Source organism: Indicator indicator, chromosome 38, assembly GCF_027791375.1.
Source record: "Indicator indicator isolate 239-I01 chromosome 38, UM_Iind_1.1, whole genome shotgun sequence".
Taxonomy (NCBI): domain Eukaryota; kingdom Metazoa; phylum Chordata; class Aves; order Piciformes; family Indicatoridae; genus Indicator; species Indicator indicator.
Genome location: NC_072047.1, coordinates 3,947,702 through 3,963,896, shown reverse-complemented (window position 1 = coordinate 3,963,896; position 16,195 = coordinate 3,947,702). Strand labels below are relative to the sequence as shown.

The window sequence follows — 16,195 nt, the reverse complement described above, 5'->3', positions numbered from 1 at the left end:
GGAGGAGCCCCAGCAAAGAGGCTGTTCCTCAGATGCTGGAGAAGCAATGGTCTGGATCAGGCTATGGCAGGAGGGTGGTGAAAGGAAAAGGTTTCTCCTTCTGGAGGTAAAGCTGGAAATGGCCTGAGACCACACACAGCTCCTAAAGGATTGGTGCTGCAGATGTGAGAGGCACAGGCTAATGAAGACTCCCCTGGTTGTCAAGGCAGCCAATTTGAGTGCAGCTCACCAGTTCCTGTGCCATGGGAGTCCTGTGCCTGACACACAGAGACATCAACAGACCAGTCCTGGGCCTGTAAACACCATATGGAAGCATTTGACATCAAAAGTGTTTCATTTAATATTGCCCCTGCAAGGGGCTTCACTGTAACAGTAATGAGAAGGCCTTTGCCAAGAGCTGCCCAGGGCCTGAATGCTCTGGGTAGTAACAGTGCCTCTGGGAAAGAACAGCCAGAGGATGAAGGACAAGTCCAAGTAGCTCTGGCACAGCCAAAGTCCAAAGATTCAAAGCTGCTGCAGCAAGCCGTGGCTTGTGCTGGGGGCAGAGGGCCCTGGCCAGGCCCAGGAACGGTGCTGGAGGCAGAGGGCTCAGGAGCGGCTCCGGTCTTCATGGTTGCCTACAATCATTTTGCTGTAGAGTTTCTGTTGCTCCTCCTTGAATGTGTCTTTCACCTTCTCCCTCTTCAGTCCTCCATCCCTGGGGAGAGAGTCATATTGTCAGAGGAGCTGCAGGCCTGCACTGTCTGAAACTTCAGCTGCTCTGATACCACTACAGCAGGCGGCCTCTCAAGGCCCTGCCTGCCAGGCTCTGAAGTTCTCAGTGCCTGAAAAAGGAGGTGCCCAAACTCAATCCGTTTTGCTGAGTAGCAAAGGCAGAGCCAGGTCATCCCAGTGCAAGCTGGCATCACAGAATGAAGGCCTGGAGCCAAACACACACAGCAGAAGCAAAGACTTTAGGCCCTGCTACAGAAGAGGAGGCTTGGAGGCCACAGGCAAGGTGGATCTCCATTTCTGCACAGGCCTGCTCTGCCCAGCACAGGACAGAACTCAGCTCTGCAGCCCACAGGCACATAGCAGGAACAAGGAACAAGGAACCCTGGCACTAGCAGGACAAAAGCCTGCCTGGACTCACCAAAGCAGATCCACGAGGCCCCCCTGCCTGGCAATGGCTGACTTCACTCGATTGGCAAACTGCACAGCGTCCTCTTCAGGCTGTGACAAGATGACACTGCTCAGCAGGAGCAGAGGGACACACAGGCAGAGGGCCAGGGCAGCCAGGGGCTCCTCACTCACCTGCCTGGTCATTGGGGGCAGGTACCAGACACTGCAGACAATGGCCCAGCTCGTCATCATCCTCAGGAGATAGGTCACCATGCCATACTTGCTGCTGTTCCAGAAGGCATCTCCAAACTGGGGGTCATACTGCAGAGGCAGAAGAGCTCATGGAAGCCTGGCACTGGTTGTAGCCTCCCCTGAGGCTCCAAGTCCCAGCTATAGGCCAGGCCTCCCAGAGTATGGGGTGTGCTCAGCTCCCCCATGCCTTCAGAGCAGGCTGTTGGCCCAGCAGTGTCAAGACTGAGCTGCCAGTACTGAGCTCTCATGGCCACGTTTGCCTTCTCATACCTTGATGGCTACAGGGTAAACTGTGGCTCCAATCTCAAAGCTTCCCTTTTTGAACATCATCACAGAGGTGTTGTTGATGCAGGTCCCTGCAAGAACAAGCACAATCTTCTCAACACCCCTTTGCAAGGTGGTTCAGAAGTCCCAGCTGTACACCTCAGGGCTGGGCCACAGGCACCCAGCAGCCACCCCTGGCACTCACTCCGAACCCTGCTGTGTGCAGGGGATGAGTCACCAGAACACCACTGACACACTCTGGGTTCAGCCAGCACTAAACATGTTTTGTCTCAGGGAAGGGTCTCGAGGCCCTTGGTTGCTCAAGAAGGGAAGGAACAGAGCCTGTCTGGCACCTTCTCCACAACTCACCTTCAGGAAAGATAAGAATGGGCAGCTTGCTCTTGTCCTGGACATGCTCTGTGAGCCTAAACAGAGGAGTGGCACCAGTCAGGGCACAGAAACCAGCACTACCCATCCACACAGCCCTTGTCCTGCAGTCACCAGGGACCAGCTGGGTGCCAGCAAGAGTGGCAGAGTCTCCCAGCACCCAGGAGGCACTGCAGTGCCCTCACCCACGAGCAGTGGGCACCCCCTCCCCAGGCTGCAAGACCCTTCCCCACACCTTTTGGCGACCAGGTGCCGATCTTTGACCTCGGAGCGCTCGAACCAGACATGGGGGCAAGCCTTCACCATGGCTCTCTGAATCACACCCATCAGCCCCCCGTGGATCTGACCCACCTGCACAGGACAAGAGACACAAGTTACAGAGCTGAGGACACAGGAAAGCCAACACAGCTCCCAGATTTGCAGCCAAGGGGAGGTTCACCTTTCTCCACTGCCCTGGAAAGGCTGAGAGCAAGAAAAGTCCCAGGCTCAGGCTTGGGAGAACAGAAGTAGCAAACCCCAAGTGCTTTCCACACTGCAGAAGGTCCAGCTGGAAAAGTCCTTTGCTCTTCCATGGATAGCAAAGCCCAGAGCTCTCCTGGCAAAGCAGTGCCCAGATATCCCTGGTGCTCAAGTCCCAGGCCAAGCCTACTGGGAAGCCACGCACAGCAGGGTGCAGCATCTGAGGGTGCCCAGGGATGTCATGCAAGGACATGCAGCTCTGCACGCTCAAAAGCCTCTTGCTGCCTACTCCTTGTCCCACGCAACATGCCTGTTGCTCCCCCCAGAGAGGTGGCCAGGCCCTGGCAGCAGGGCTGGGTGCAGCCCTTACCATGGCGTAGTAGCCATCGCTGGCCAGGATGATCACATCGATGGGGGATGTGTGATTGGCCACACAGATGCCTCCATTGCGGGGTCTGTTCTCTCTAAGTGCAAAACAAAGGTGCCAGTGAGGACAGAGGAAGCCAGAGGCAGAGCAGGGAGCAGCAGCGGCAGGGCCTGCTTACCGGTGGTGGTAGGTGATGATGGCGGTGAGGGCACGCACGCAGATCCGGTAGCACATCAGGTGGACGTGCTTGCTCAGGAACTCCTTGCACCTGCAGCCCAGGACACAAACCATCATGGCCCAGCAGTGCTGCCACCCAGCCCCACTGTCCCAGGCCACCAGACCCAACCAGGGCATCACACCTCTCCTGCAGACACATGTCTTGTCCTGGCTTTTGTTGTCAGCTTATGACCAATGATTCTTAACTCATGACAACCAAACTCTGGCCCTTGTTCTCCTGGAGCCCCTTCAGGTACTGGAAGGCTGCTCTGAGGTCTCCCTGAAGCCTGCTCTTCTCCAGGCTGAACAGCCCCAACACTCTCAGCCTGCCCCCACGCAGGAGATTCTCCAGCCCTCTGATCATCTTTGTGGCCTCTTCTGGACCCATTCTAACAGTTCCATGTTCTTTCTTTTCCCTGATTTTTCCTTTCAGAGCCCAGAGCCAAGCATGGGCTTAGAGCCCACACCCTAGGCCCTTTGTGTCTCCTCCTGAGGGGCTACAGGTGCCAGGACCACCTGCCCTGTCTGCAGTGGGCAGAACAGACAGGCCTTGCAGGAAGACTTCAGCATTATCAGGTCTGCCCAGGGGGGTCCCCATCCCCTGTCCCCTCGAAGATGAACTCACCTTCCAGCTGGCAAATATCCCAGCACTGTGGTACCAGTCACCAGCAAGCTGATACCAGTGAAGGCCAGGGCTATCCTGCAGAGAGAGGGAAGCTACGAGCTAGCATGAGCGGGTCACAGGCCCTATGCACCAGGCAGAGCAGGGTCTTTGGGACCTGAGGAGCAGCTGCAGTGGGCACAGGCTGCCAGCAGCAGCTGGGCAGGAGGCTCCCTGCAGCAGCACTCACCGGAGGGGCAGCAGGAAGCAGTAGCGGATGAGCACGCCCAGGCCCCAGAGCACGGTGAGGCGCAGGCTGATGTACTGGAAGTTGTAGTTGGTCCTGCTGAGCAGGTTCCAGGACTCCAGCTCCTCAGCTGAGAACCTCTTGGTCACTTCATCGTCCATGATGGTCTCGATGCCTTTGCGGCAGAAGTAGAAGATATCTGAGAGCTCGAACTCAGGGGTGTCCAGGGCCTTGCCGCTGCCGCTCCGCCGCAGCTCCTTGATCTCCTGCTCCAGCGACGTTGGCTCCTTTGCAATGATGCCTGCAACGTGCCAGCAGCCCTGAGCTCAGTCTGAGGTGACAGCCAACAGCCAGAGCCCTCAGTCACTCACCCACCCTCCCTCCACAGGGTCCCCTCCTCTCTCCAGTCCAGACAGGCATGAACCAGTCCTCCCAGCCACTTCCTGGGTGCTCTCCACCTCTCCCTCCATCCCATCCACATGGAAAGGGATTCCCAGCATGCCTCAGCTGCTCAGAGACCACCACGTTCACCCCACCTCCCAGGAAGGGCTTTGAGCTTCACATGCACCCATGCAGGGCAGGACCTCACCATTGGCATAGGGCTTGTACAGGGGGTGGTTCTTCTCCTTGGCACCACGCTCTATTCTCAGTGTCGCCCACTGCAAGAGACACACAGGCAAAGAGGCTGGGGAGGCCTGCAGCTCCCCTCAGTCCAGCCCAGCCCAGCCTGACTGCTGACTTCCCCCCTGGTCAAGACGAGAAGATGGGTCTAGAGCAGGAGGGTTCTGTAAAGAACTGAAAGGGTGAGTGATGAACACAACTGAACCGAGGTGGAAGCAGAGGCTGGCCTAGGAGGGACATCTCTGCAGCAGAGATCTGCCTGCGGTGGGACAAGAGGATGGAGGGGAGGCGACCAGCGTGGGCACAGCACAGCCATGGTGTGCACACATTTCTGTGCCACCCTGCACAGCACAGCCCCAGAGGGGAGCAGGCAGTGTCAGAGTGCTCCGTGGTGGAGGTCTTCTGCAGCCTCTGTGTCCTGTAGGCTCTGCTGCATCAGGCACTTGGGTTGCACAGCTTCGGGGGGGACCCTGACTCCTGCTGGGGTGGTCCACAGCACAGCACAGGAAGCCAACCATTGGACTGGTGCTGTTTTTTAGCCCTCATTTCTTCCAGGCTTAGAGCAGAGACTTATTCCAGGCTGCTGCTACAAACATCAGGCTTATGATGGGATGGGATGGGATCCTTCCCTCCCCAGCTCAGCTAACAGCTGCTGCTGCTTCTCAGCTCACCAATCCATCTAAAACAGCAGCAGCAAGCACCCTCAGATGGCTCCCTGGCAGCTGGCTGCCAAATCCCATGCCCAGCCTACCTGTTCTCCACAAAAATAGCTCTCAAGGGCACCACAAAAACTGCAGCCTGGGTTTCTGGCCATTCTTCCTTGCCCTCAAGTAAACCTCTCAGCCTCACACTCTTCTGCATTACACAGGTGTCCAGCTCACCCCACAGCCTCCTCTGCCAGCAGAAGGAACTGCAGGACTGCAGAAGATGTCTAGATGCCACCATTCCATAGGTCAGAAGAGGAGCTCTGACTTAGCAGGAGCTGGGCAGCCTAGGGAGAAGGCATCCCTGGCAAGCCCAGCATGCCCTTACCCTGTCTCGGGTGGCAGCAAACCCAGACTCCTTGGGGGAAGCACTGGGCAGGCCTCTTTCACCACACCTCAGGCTTTTGGAAAGAGTTTGAAGAGCTCCAGGGCTGCTTTTCCAAGTCAGCCAGTACAGAGATACTCCTGGGGAACACCAGCCCTGCTCAAGCAGCAGCAGCTGTACTAGAAATCCTTAGCAGCTTCAACTCCACATTTAAGACACTAAAAGCTCTCTACCAAGCACAGGGCACCACTTCTGCTTCTATTTGGTGGTGTAGGATTTACCTACTAGGAGCTGCAAAAATTCTGGTCTCACCAGGGGCTTGCTTCAAGGAGAGTTGTTGGCTGTCCACAAAATCAGTCTGCCAAAGGCAGGCAAGGGAACAGCATGGCCCCAAGCTGGAAAATTCCACCTGGTCTCCCTATGCCGAGAGGGTCAGCAAAGGCTGCTGCTGTCCTGGGAGGCTGCAGGCCCTGACATGGCTGCTGGGCTCAGCAGATAAGCAGGTGGCACTCTGGGACAGTGTTGAGAGCTCTGGGTTCTAGCCACAGACCACTTGGGACTTGCAGGACAAAAAGTCCTGCCTTATCCCCTGCTTTTTTGCTTTGCTCAAACATGTCCTGGGGAGGAGCAGCCTGGTCCCTCCCCATCACACCCTACACCCCACTTGGCTTCTTTCCACATCAAACTGTAACTGCACTGCCTTGCCTGGGACATTAACCCATCCAGCACACACTTCTCAGCACATCAATAGCTCCTACTTGCAGGACACAATATTCCAGTCCTTCACTGGAAGTCTTACTGGATTAATCAGAGGGAAAACCAGCCCAGGAACAGAGGTTTGGTAGACTGGAAGAGGGGAGATTGAAACTGGAGGTGGGGAAGAAATTGTTAGAGTGAGGGTGGGGAGACACTGGAACAGATTGTGCAGGGAGGCTGTGGATGCCCCCTCCTTGGAGGTGTTCAAGGCCAGGCTGGATGAGGCCTTAAGCTACCTGGGCTGGTGGGAGGTGTCCCTGCCCATGGCAGGGAGGTTGGAAGGTGCCTTCCAACCCAAACCTTTCTATGATTCTATGAAACTGCATTTGGCTGAGGTGACCCAAACAGGCCATTGGCACCAGCAAACCAATCACCCAACCCAGTCAGCTGTAACTCTCTGCTGAGGGGCAAATCCCTGTCTTCAAGCATGACCAGGCTTGACAAAAGCCCTGTAAGCACAGCAAATTCTGAACAAAGGACTTACCTGAAAAATCTTCAACAAAGTTTTCATGTAAACCTTGCGGATGCCAAAAGAGACTCCGAAAATTGCCGGCACGATGATGAAAACCAGCAGCAGAGTGAAGAGGACAGTTATGGAAATCCCCAATAGATTAACCACCAAGCTGTCAAAGGGGAGCAGGAGGAACATGGTGAAGGGCTCAGGCAAGGCTGGTGCCCTGCAGCCAGTCAGAAGGGCTGCCCACAGTGTCCCCACCCCTCTTGTTATTCAGCAGCAGTCTCACAGGTGCACCGAGTCCGCTGCCTGCTCACAGACCCCATGCCAAAGTTCACATCCTCTTGGGGCTCTGCGAGAGAGGGAACACAACAGGAGCAGGGAGAGCAGCTGGGACAACAAACAAACAGTCTGCCAGAAGCCCAGGTGAGCTCGGATAGCGTGGGCTGAGGAGCTCAGAGAAGACAGAGTTGTTGCTCCATGGGCATGCAGCGGGCACTGCTGGGACACGAGTGTGTGACTGGAGATCCTCCCAAGGCACTGCTGAGCAAGTCCTGCTGTGGGGCAGCTTGTGAAGAAGCTGGCAGCAGAATCCCCTTCTGGCTGCTGAGAGCATGCAGAGTGTCTTCACAGGGACAAGGTGGAGTCCATCCCTGAGCCTGCATTGGAGGAGATGGAGGGAGTTGACCCTCGCAGGAGCTATTATTGCTGTCTCCGTGAGGGCACAGGCACTAGCGCAGGTCCTCGCATGACGCCTGGAACAAGTTTAATTCTGGATGCCCCTGGCACCCACTCATGCTGAAGGGTGATTACAGACACCAATGGAGCTCTTCAAACAGTGAGTTGGCTTCTTGGCAGATGAGGCACTCACATGTCACCAGCACTAGTGGAGGAAAGAGAAACCGAAGTCAGGCAAGTCATGCAGCTCGGAGAGACGTCAGCTCAGAAGGGGTGGCAAGAGGCCAGGGACAGTGGGCTCTGAAGCCTGGAGTGCAGCTCCTGAGACACAGCAGACTCAGACTGGTGCTCCAGCTACTGCCTGGCACTGCCACAGACTTGGGAATCACCCCCTGCTGCCACTTGTCCTGTGTTATGGTATCATCCATACCTCAGATGGACTGGTGTGGAACCACACCTGGAGCACAGGACTGCAATCAGGTCCAAAGTACCGGAAGAGAGCCAATGGAGTGACAGAAAGCCTCTCCTCATGACAAAGACCTGACCACCTCTCTCACTTCACAGGCATTCAAGAGCCCTGAGCCAGCCAGGTACCCAGATTCCTGGGCAGGCATCACTTCCTCTGACCTTGTGCAACACCTCATCTCTGGTAATGGGCGTCATAAGCAGGTCAGGAAGGAAGTCAGCCCTGGGGCAGAATGAGTGCTGATGATCCACCACAGTGGCACACGCTGGGGCAAAGGCCAGACACTGGCACCACAGCCAGGGCACGCACAAGGTCACCAAGGCTCTTGGGAAGAGATGAGTCTGCTCAGGGGAGACTTCCCTCCAGATGCCACCTTCACCTGGCTACCGACTGCCAAGCTGAGCATGGGGATGAACAGCTACTTCACAGCACACAGAACAGAGGAGAGCCTGGGAAGGTCCTCTTGCTGCCCCGCACGGCGTGTGCCCGCTGCTGGCTCGGCACTGCCGTACCCGTAACGCCAAGAACACTGTCAGTGCTCCAGAGGCAGGCACACGCCGACACAGAACACGTCCTGTGAGAGGCTGCTCTGAGCCACACGTGACTGTGCCTTGTGTCAGAGCTGTCACCCAGCAAAGCCAGGCCTCCTGCAGGCAAACTGGTCAGACCGGCGCCCGGAGAGGTGCCCGGTCACCGCATTCCTTCGCTGTGTCAACCCGTTGGTGGCCCGTGGGGACAAGCGCCGTGCCGCACTCAGGGCTGGCAGCCGCCAGAGCCGAGCCCCGGCGAGCACAAGCAGCGCTGCCTGCTGCCTACAGCCGCTGTGGCTCGGCCAGGACGCAGCTGCCGCCGCCCCCGGGCTGGCAGGACGCCCGGCCGGGCCCCCCGCCGGGCCGCCCAGGGGCAGGAGCAGCGAGCGCACCCCTCGCTGGCTGCCTCGGGGCTGTGGATTCAGGCTCAGCGCCCTCCGGTCGCGGGCAAACCGCTGCCAACGCGGCTGAGTGCGGCGGCAGCGGCGAGCGTTGTTCTCAGCTTTATTCACAGGGAGCGGGACGCGGCGAGTCACGGCGCCGGAGAGCGAAAGCTCTGTGGGACGCGCTCCCGCCGGCAGCCCACTGTACCGGGGAGGTGCCCCGAAGGGCCGGGAGAGCACGGCCCCTCTCCTCCGCCCCAGGCCGAGCAGCAGGGGCCGGGCGGCGGTACCGGGGGCGGCGCGGCGCAGCCGCGCAGTCAGACCGGGCCGAATCGTACCCGACGCGGGAGGGCGCTGCGGCACGGCCCGCTCCAGGCGAGGAGGCCGCGATCCCCGAGGCGGGCACCGAGTAACGGTCCGCGGCCGGGCCCTGCCCCCGGTTCCCCAGCCCCGCCGAGGACAGCAGCCCGAGGCCCGCTCGGGAAGTCTGGAAGCTGGGGGCGCGGGAGTGCAGGGCCAAGCCGGGCCAGGCCGAATCGGGCCGGTCACGCACTCACCTGCCACAGCCACCGCCGCCGCCGGGCCCCGGCTCCACCCCCGCCACGTGCCGTGCGCGCCCCCGTTCCGCGCTGCGTGGCGTGACGCCACGCCGCCGACCGCGAGGCCGCGCCCGCAGCAGCTCTCCGTTTCCCCACGCCGCCGGCAGACGGCGCCCGCCCACCCCGATCCCGGCCCCGGCCAGGCAGAGGCAGGAGTCGCCGAGTGCCGTCACTTTATTAACTCCCCGTTACAGCACAAACGACCGGAGACGCCCCCGCTGCGCCCAGCCCGCTGGCCTGCGCGCTGCGTTCCCCCACGGTGACCCCTCCTCGGGACGGCGGCGAGCAGCTGGGCAGCGACCCCGCTCGTGGCTCTGCCACGCCACTCCCGCATCCCAACAGGCAGCAGGACCCTGCCGCAGCAGCTCCACACAAGGCACTTCGCCTGCACCGGGACCCCGCGGCTCACACGGCAGCTCCCACCCGGTGCAGCCAACGGCTATGGACGCGGTACACGGGTCACAACTGTCCCTCTCTCACTCCCCTACTATCGTGATAGCACCACCTTGAGAACCTACAGGCAGGAGTTACACCAAGTAGCAGCTTCCAGCCTGTGTCTCGCAACAGCAAAGAGGCTTCAGCAGAGGCGAGCAGCTGCTCGTACAGCAGAGACCACCAGAGGAGCTAAAGAAGCTCTGAGCAGCATCTTCTGCAGCTGACCCCTCCCCAGGGACCCCTGTACCACAGCCAGGGCGTGCAGGGGACCTACACCTCTTCTACAGGCTGCTTTCCTACCAATAGGGAGCCTGTGCCTCTGACCGCCGCCAGGTCTGCAGGTGAGACAGGACCAGGGCAGCAGCCCGAGAGGTGCCAAGATGGTCCCAGGCCCCCCTGGCACTCTTCACAGCATGAGAGGGAGGGCGGGTCATGCCCATGTGGCAGATCCTGTAGTTCCTCCCTTGGTTATTGTCCCAGTGGATCTTCTGTCCACACTGGAAGGAGATGCAGAACTCAGTGGCCTGGCAGGAGAAGGATGGCTTGGGCAGGACAAGCTCAAAAGAGAAGATGTCTGTGTCAGCTGAGCCATAGGTGCTGTGCATGTACTGGCAGGAGACGTCTCGGAAGCTCTTCCAGCCATCGAAGGTGATGCGAACCATCACCACCTTCTCATACTCGATGTTTCTGACCTTCACCGTCCCGGACACGGCACGGTCCTGGATCAGGCAGCTCTCCAGGCAGACCAGGTTGCTGTGCAGGCGGCTGCGGAAAGTCTTGTAGTCTGCAGAAGGCTGGGAGAAGCCCAGCACATACCTGCAGGCTTCTGGGCGTGAGTCCTGCAGCCTGGGCCCCAAGGAGGCCAGGTCAGACAGGGCATGTTGCAAGTCACAGAGGTCCTCCTCAATCTTTGAGAAGAAGCGGACGGCCGTCAGCGAGAGCCCCTTCATGTCGGCAAACACAACTCTCTTCTTCTGGCCCTTGCATCCCTTGATGTTGTCTCGCCGCTCAGGCTCGGGTTCTGCTTTCAGTTTCTGGTTGAGGCAGGACCGCAGGGGTTTGCGCCCCCGGCCGCCCCGCAGCTCCTCGTAGGAATTGAGCAGCTTGCAGATGGGGGCCGAGTGGCTCAGGCAGAGCCGCACGGCCAGGTCCACCGGCATGGCTGGAGGGACACCGGCCCTGCCGCTGAGCACCTGAAGGTGAAGAGGGGGTCAAGGTGGCGCACCCCAGTTGCGGGACCGAGCTTCCCCACGGCCCCCCGCCCGCTTCACTCGCCGCGGCTCATCGCGTCCCGCCCGCTTCCGTTCTCGCCCCCGGTCGCTCCGCGGTGAATGGGGGCCGTGGGAGCGCCGCCGGCCGGGAAACTCCGCGGCCGCGGCGGCAGCCAATCAGCGCCTGGAACACGCCCCGGGGCTGCCCCGCCCCCGTTCGCCCCCTGCCACAGCCCCCGGGGTAAACGGGCACAAGGACCGAGCGAGGGACCCTCCTCTCTGCCGGTAACGTCTCTGGCTGCGGCCGCGCCCTCCAGAGCCTGGCTGCGAAACGGGCGGAGACGAGAGGGGCAGCACAGAAAAGCTAAGGAAACTCCCCCCCGAGCAGGCAAGGCACCCCGCGGTGTCCCTGCCACCTCCGTTCAGTATCACCTTCACTGCTCGGCTCATATGCGACTCCTTGACAGGAACGGCTGGCACCCAGATCAGACCAGCACTGCCCTGCCCTGCCGGCTAATCTCCCCGGAGCTGTCTAGCCATTTACCTTAAGCAGCCCTGATGGTTCCTGCTGACAGCACAGATTTCCATCAGCTCAGGACACAACCCATCAGTGGTTTTACATTGCTTTCCACTACCACTGTGTCTCAATGTCTCCAGTGCAAGGCAAGGCAGCTCTGACAGGACAGCCAGAAGTGAGCTTGAGCCCAGCACGGGGCTGGCACAAAGCTGGGGTTCAGCCCCTGCCTCAGCCAGCAAGAACATCAAACAGCAGCAGGACAGCCTCAGCACCATGCCCTAGAAGGACATAGCACTGGTGTCACTGCTGGTCAGACACTCCTGCCTGGGGAGGAGCAGGACAGCCATCTGTGGGTGACCACAAGCTGGATGCACTGGCTTCCTGAGAACCAGCCTTTCATCGCATCCTCTTGGGCTTACAGTGCCTGTTCCCTCACTCCAGGAATTTAGGAGAGTCCACACAGACACCAAAGAGTCTTCCTAGCAAGGAAACCCTTGCCCCACCTTTCTCCTGTGCTCAGGAGAGCAGATCCGGCTCAGGCTGGGAAATCACAGCTCACCACCAGTGCCCTGCTCGTGACCTCTTTCACCATGCACCTACTTTGGGTTTAGAGCTAATCACTCAGTAAACTAAAGCTATTTCCATCTTGGAGGGAGCAGAGAACAGGGGATGTATTTGAGACCAAACTTTACAGCAGACCCCAGGGAAGCTGGAAAATCTGCTACCACCCTGCTCATTCTCTTCCAGAGGCACAGATTAAAGTGGATGGACTGCTGGGTACAAGCCCAAAGCATCACTTCTTAGCAAAACTGTGGACACCTCCTCTTCCCCCACCACAGACAGAACAGAGGCAGTATTAGCAGAGAGGCTGCTCTTAGTCCCAGCAGTGTCCCAGTATTTGGGCATGGAAGGGCAGAAGCAGCATTCCCTGGTATGCCAAAGCTCACTCTCACTCCAAGCCTGAATGATTTCAAGCATCTTCAGAAACCCTGCACAGCCTGTGGTGACACTGCCAACGTGCCAGCTGCCAGCCTCCAGAGAGGAGCTGTACTGAAGGCACTCTGGAATGATAGCAGGATGAGGCCCAGCTGCTGCAAGAAGATAGGAGGCCCTTATGCTCCCAGTGCTGCAGCCACATGAGATGCAGCAGTCAGGTGAGTCCTTGCTGTCTGGATAACCGTTCCAACTTAGTAAGGCCAAGGAGAAAGTCTTCCAGACAAGCCACCTAGACATTGCCCAAGAAGCTCTTCTGCAGCATGCTCCTGCAGCAGCAGATTAGCAATGACTTTGGCTGGGAGCTTTAGTCACCTCTGTGGAGCTGCCTGGGATGTAGATACGAGCAGGACACAATGCAGAGCCCTCCTGTGGGGGTGTACCAGGGGTTATGTGCTACTGATTCCTAAGCCTCCTCTTAACGTATATGATTAAAAGAATCTTCTTTACCTAACTGGATTCATTAGCAATGCTATAAACCACACATGCAAAGCCAGTCACACTGCAAGATGTCCTGTGTCACCCCCTGCCTGGCAGAAGGGAGTGTCATGCGGAGCACCAGGCTGTTCCTTACACTGTCCCTCCTGCTCCTTCTGCAAGAAGCAGAATTTGCTCTGCCAGCAAGTATCTTTAAGTGTGGTAGTTTTTTACTCAATAGATCATGTGGCAAAGATGGTGCAAAAGTCCCTTCCCCCCTGCCCCAGTTCACCTCTGAGCAGCTGGCCACTTGCACAACATTCCAGGTTGCACAGACCCTGTGATGAGATCAAAGCTGCTGGGAGAAGGTGGAGTTTACACAACTGCTTGCCACACCACTAGGCCAGTCAGTGAACACCCAAGAGGCTAATTTAAAGAACAGTGCTCAACTGGAACAGGAATGAACACACAGCTGTGGGTTTAGAGAGCACCCTGCTATTTGCAAAAGCTGGGGGATAGATGTGCTCTGCCCATGTCTGCTGTCCAACCAGCCCAGGATCTGGGCAGGCAGGAGGTGCACTGGTCCCCTTCTGGGGACTCTGAGGTTGTTGTGGCCAGGCTGCTGCAAATCCATGCTGAGACACAGCTGCCCTCGCCTGGAAGCACCAGGGAGAGGACAAGGGCTCTGCTCCAGTCAGAGGCTTGAGGACCTGGGGCACAACACTGGCCCCACCTGCCAGCCCTACCCAATGGCCCCACCTCATCACTCAGCCCGGTCCCCACACTCACTGCTTGCCCTCAGATGAGCTGCACAGCTCCCGAGGCCACCAGTGGGGCAATGGTCCTGTAGCGGATGAGGTGCTGGGAGCCCAGCTCCAGGTCGATGGTGTACTCTCTGCAGACACAAGAGACATCACCTTCAGCTGCTTCCCCATCCTGCCACACCCCACCCCTGACACCCCCTTTTCATCATGTGGCACACAGGGAAGCACCCACCCACCTCTGCTCATCCATGTCTGGGTCCACCAGGATGTTCTCCTGCCGCTCCAGCACACGAAGGAACACAAAGGAGTCCAGGTTGGGCTTGGGCACTGCAGACAACAGGTGCAGAGCAGGAGTCAGCAAGCTCCTGGGGGTATGAGGAACCACAGACGCAAGGCCAGTGAAGGGAACACAACACTTCTGATCAGAGGGAGCCTGCACTGCCCCAAGGGAACAGGAAACTTTATGGCAGGGACCAGCAGCATCCTCTGACACCAGCTGGTGCTGCTCCAGGGCTTTCCCCACACCCTGCTGCTGTGATTTGTAGCTCACCCTGCAGTCTGGGGATACTCACCTGATTTCAGGAGAGAGACTTTCTGCAGGTTGGGTGGCATGTGCTTTAGGGCCACGTTTTTCAGGTAAGTCTCTGTGTTTGCCATGTACCTGAAACAAATCATTGAGCATTTATTGGTTTGATCCAGTACACATTTGAGAGACCAGTATGGACTCAAAATGCCAGCAAGCAACATCTCTGGATGCCACAGGAGCCTGATGGCTTGCCCCAGTAACCAGCCTAGAGTTATTTTATTGCAACTCTTTTCTTTGTCCATTAAGAAACCTCCTTGTAAAACCTGAGATTCTTACTGCAAACTTACCTGAGGCAAACTAGCCTCCAGAACTGCTTAGCATAACACTTGGGTGAGTTCTGTAAGTCTAGAAGGAAGGAGATGCATCCAAAAATACTCACTCTTTAGCAAAGGCAAACTCCTCTGGTGACAGAATGGAAGGCTCCCCTTCAGATCGAGACTTCTCCTTCTCCAGGACATGGGGGAAAAACTTCTCTATCTGATATTGGAACAAAACCCCAAAGACTGTGACACACCTCTCCCCCAGTTCTGTACACTCAATCCCCTCTCCCCAGGCTTCCCCTGCAGGCAGCAGTGCAGCTGTATGCAGCTGCCACAAGCCTCCCCAAATACCCACACCTGGGGTCTCCAAGCTGCACAACCATTTGTGCACGATCCTCCTTCATCCCAACAGAAAGGCACATACAAGGAATTAATTCCTTTGGGTTATATTTTAAAGGACACAGAGCACAAGCTTTAACTAAGTGTTTTGCTGAAGCAGGAGGCATTGCATGGGTAAAACTCGCTCCTGAAGTTGCCCTTTCTCATGCCCTGGACAGCACAGCAAGTATTACCTTCACGAGTCTACACCTCAAGTAGCTGCTGAGCACATAACGGATCCTTTCGATCTCCATACGATGAATGCTGACCTTCAAGTCTCCTCTCTTTGCCCGTTTCAGATTTGCCTCCTGCAAGGAAAAGCAAAGAGAAATTAAACAGCTGAAATGCCAAACAAGAAGAAACAAAGACAGGGTTTGCACAGAGGGAAAACAAAACCAGCGCCTTCCTTGTGTCTCCCTGGTCTCTCTCCGAGAGAAGCTCAGAAAGATACTGAGAAGAGTCTTATCTCAGGGACTGAGAAACAGACAATGCTGGCAGTCCTAGAGGGCCTCAAGCACATCTGCCTGCCTGTACCACCACCACCTGAGCCCTGCGGAACCTACCATGTGGTCCAGCTGCTCCACAACACACTCAATGATCTCAGGTTTGCTCTCCAGCAGCTCTGGAGCAAACTTCTCATTCAGCCAGGCCTGAAAGGAGGCAGACTATAAATAGAAGGGAAGAACACATCTCCTATACACCCCAGCCCCTACAGAGGACAGAAGCTCAGGCCTCCCCACCTCCTCCAGCGAGCCTAGGAGCCTGGCCCCCAGCCACGCCTCATCCCGCCTCGAAAGCCCCGGGCCCAGCTCTGTCTCCCCCCAGCCCTCAGCGGCTCTTCCCTGCCCCAGTACCTGCTCCAGCCTGCGGATGAGCTCCGCCGGGGTGAGCACCAATTCCTCACTTCCCCCATCCGAATCCTCCTCCGTCCCCTCGGCGCTCACCGCTGCCATCCCGCCTCAGCCTCCCGCCAAGAGCCGCGGGTCCCTCATTGCGCTTGCGCCGGACACAGTCGCGCAGGCGCCGCGCGGCTCCGCCCCACTCCGCAGGCGCCGCAGCTCCAGCGAGGCTCAGCCCCTCCCTCACCTGCACTGCGCAGGCGCCGCAGCCCCAGCGAGGCTCAGCCGCTCCCTCCCATTGCACTGCGCAGGCGCCGCAGCCTGGAAAATGGTAGTCGCGGGCGGGCGGCCGGGTGGGCTGTGTGGGTAGAGCTGTGAAAAGCTG

General features: G+C 58.1%; 3 protein-coding genes across 5 annotated transcripts; all 3 read right to left on the bottom strand.

Moving 5' to 3' along the window:
* Positions 1-329: 329 nt before the first annotated feature.
* Positions 330-6,949, bottom strand: GPAT4 (glycerol-3-phosphate acyltransferase 4). The gene is made up of 12 exons (XM_054396572.1): positions 6,785-6,949; positions 4,484-4,553; positions 3,898-4,195; positions 3,672-3,746; positions 3,009-3,098; positions 2,834-2,927; positions 2,240-2,355; positions 1,987-2,042; positions 1,624-1,709; positions 1,294-1,422; positions 1,133-1,212; positions 330-697 (listed from the first exon to the last, which is right to left on the bottom strand). The coding sequence occupies exons 1-12, from the start codon at positions 6,947-6,949 to the stop codon at positions 589-591; spliced, it is 1,368 nt and encodes a 455-aa protein (XP_054252547.1). The 3' UTR covers positions 330-588.
* A 651-nt stretch (positions 6,950-7,600) lies between these two features.
* GINS4 (GINS complex subunit 4) lies at positions 7,601-15,924 on the bottom strand. 3 transcript variants are annotated; one of them, XM_054396577.1, is made up of 8 exons: positions 15,826-15,924; positions 15,535-15,621; positions 15,166-15,279; positions 14,713-14,810; positions 14,320-14,408; positions 13,984-14,074; positions 13,773-13,878; positions 7,601-7,637 (listed from the first exon to the last, which is right to left on the bottom strand). In XM_054396577.1, exons 1-7 carry the CDS (start codon positions 15,922-15,924, stop codon positions 13,782-13,784), a joined length of 675 nt encoding a protein of 224 aa, XP_054252552.1. In that variant the 3' UTR covers positions 7,601-7,637; positions 13,773-13,781. The 3 variants fall into 3 exon arrangements, with proteins under 3 accessions (XP_054252552.1, XP_054252553.1, XP_054252551.1); XM_054396578.1 differs by lacking the exon at positions 7,601-7,637 and adding an exon at positions 11,025-11,038; XM_054396576.1 differs by lacking the exon at positions 7,601-7,637 and having other exon boundaries at positions 13,760-13,878.
* LOC128978632 (protein phosphatase 1 regulatory subunit 3C-B-like) lies at positions 9,782-11,026 on the bottom strand. The gene has a single exon (XM_054396583.1). It carries the CDS (start codon positions 11,003-11,005, stop codon positions 10,142-10,144), a length of 864 nt encoding a protein of 287 aa, XP_054252558.1. The 5' UTR covers positions 11,006-11,026; the 3' UTR covers positions 9,782-10,141.
* Positions 15,925-16,195: the final 271 nt, after the last annotated feature.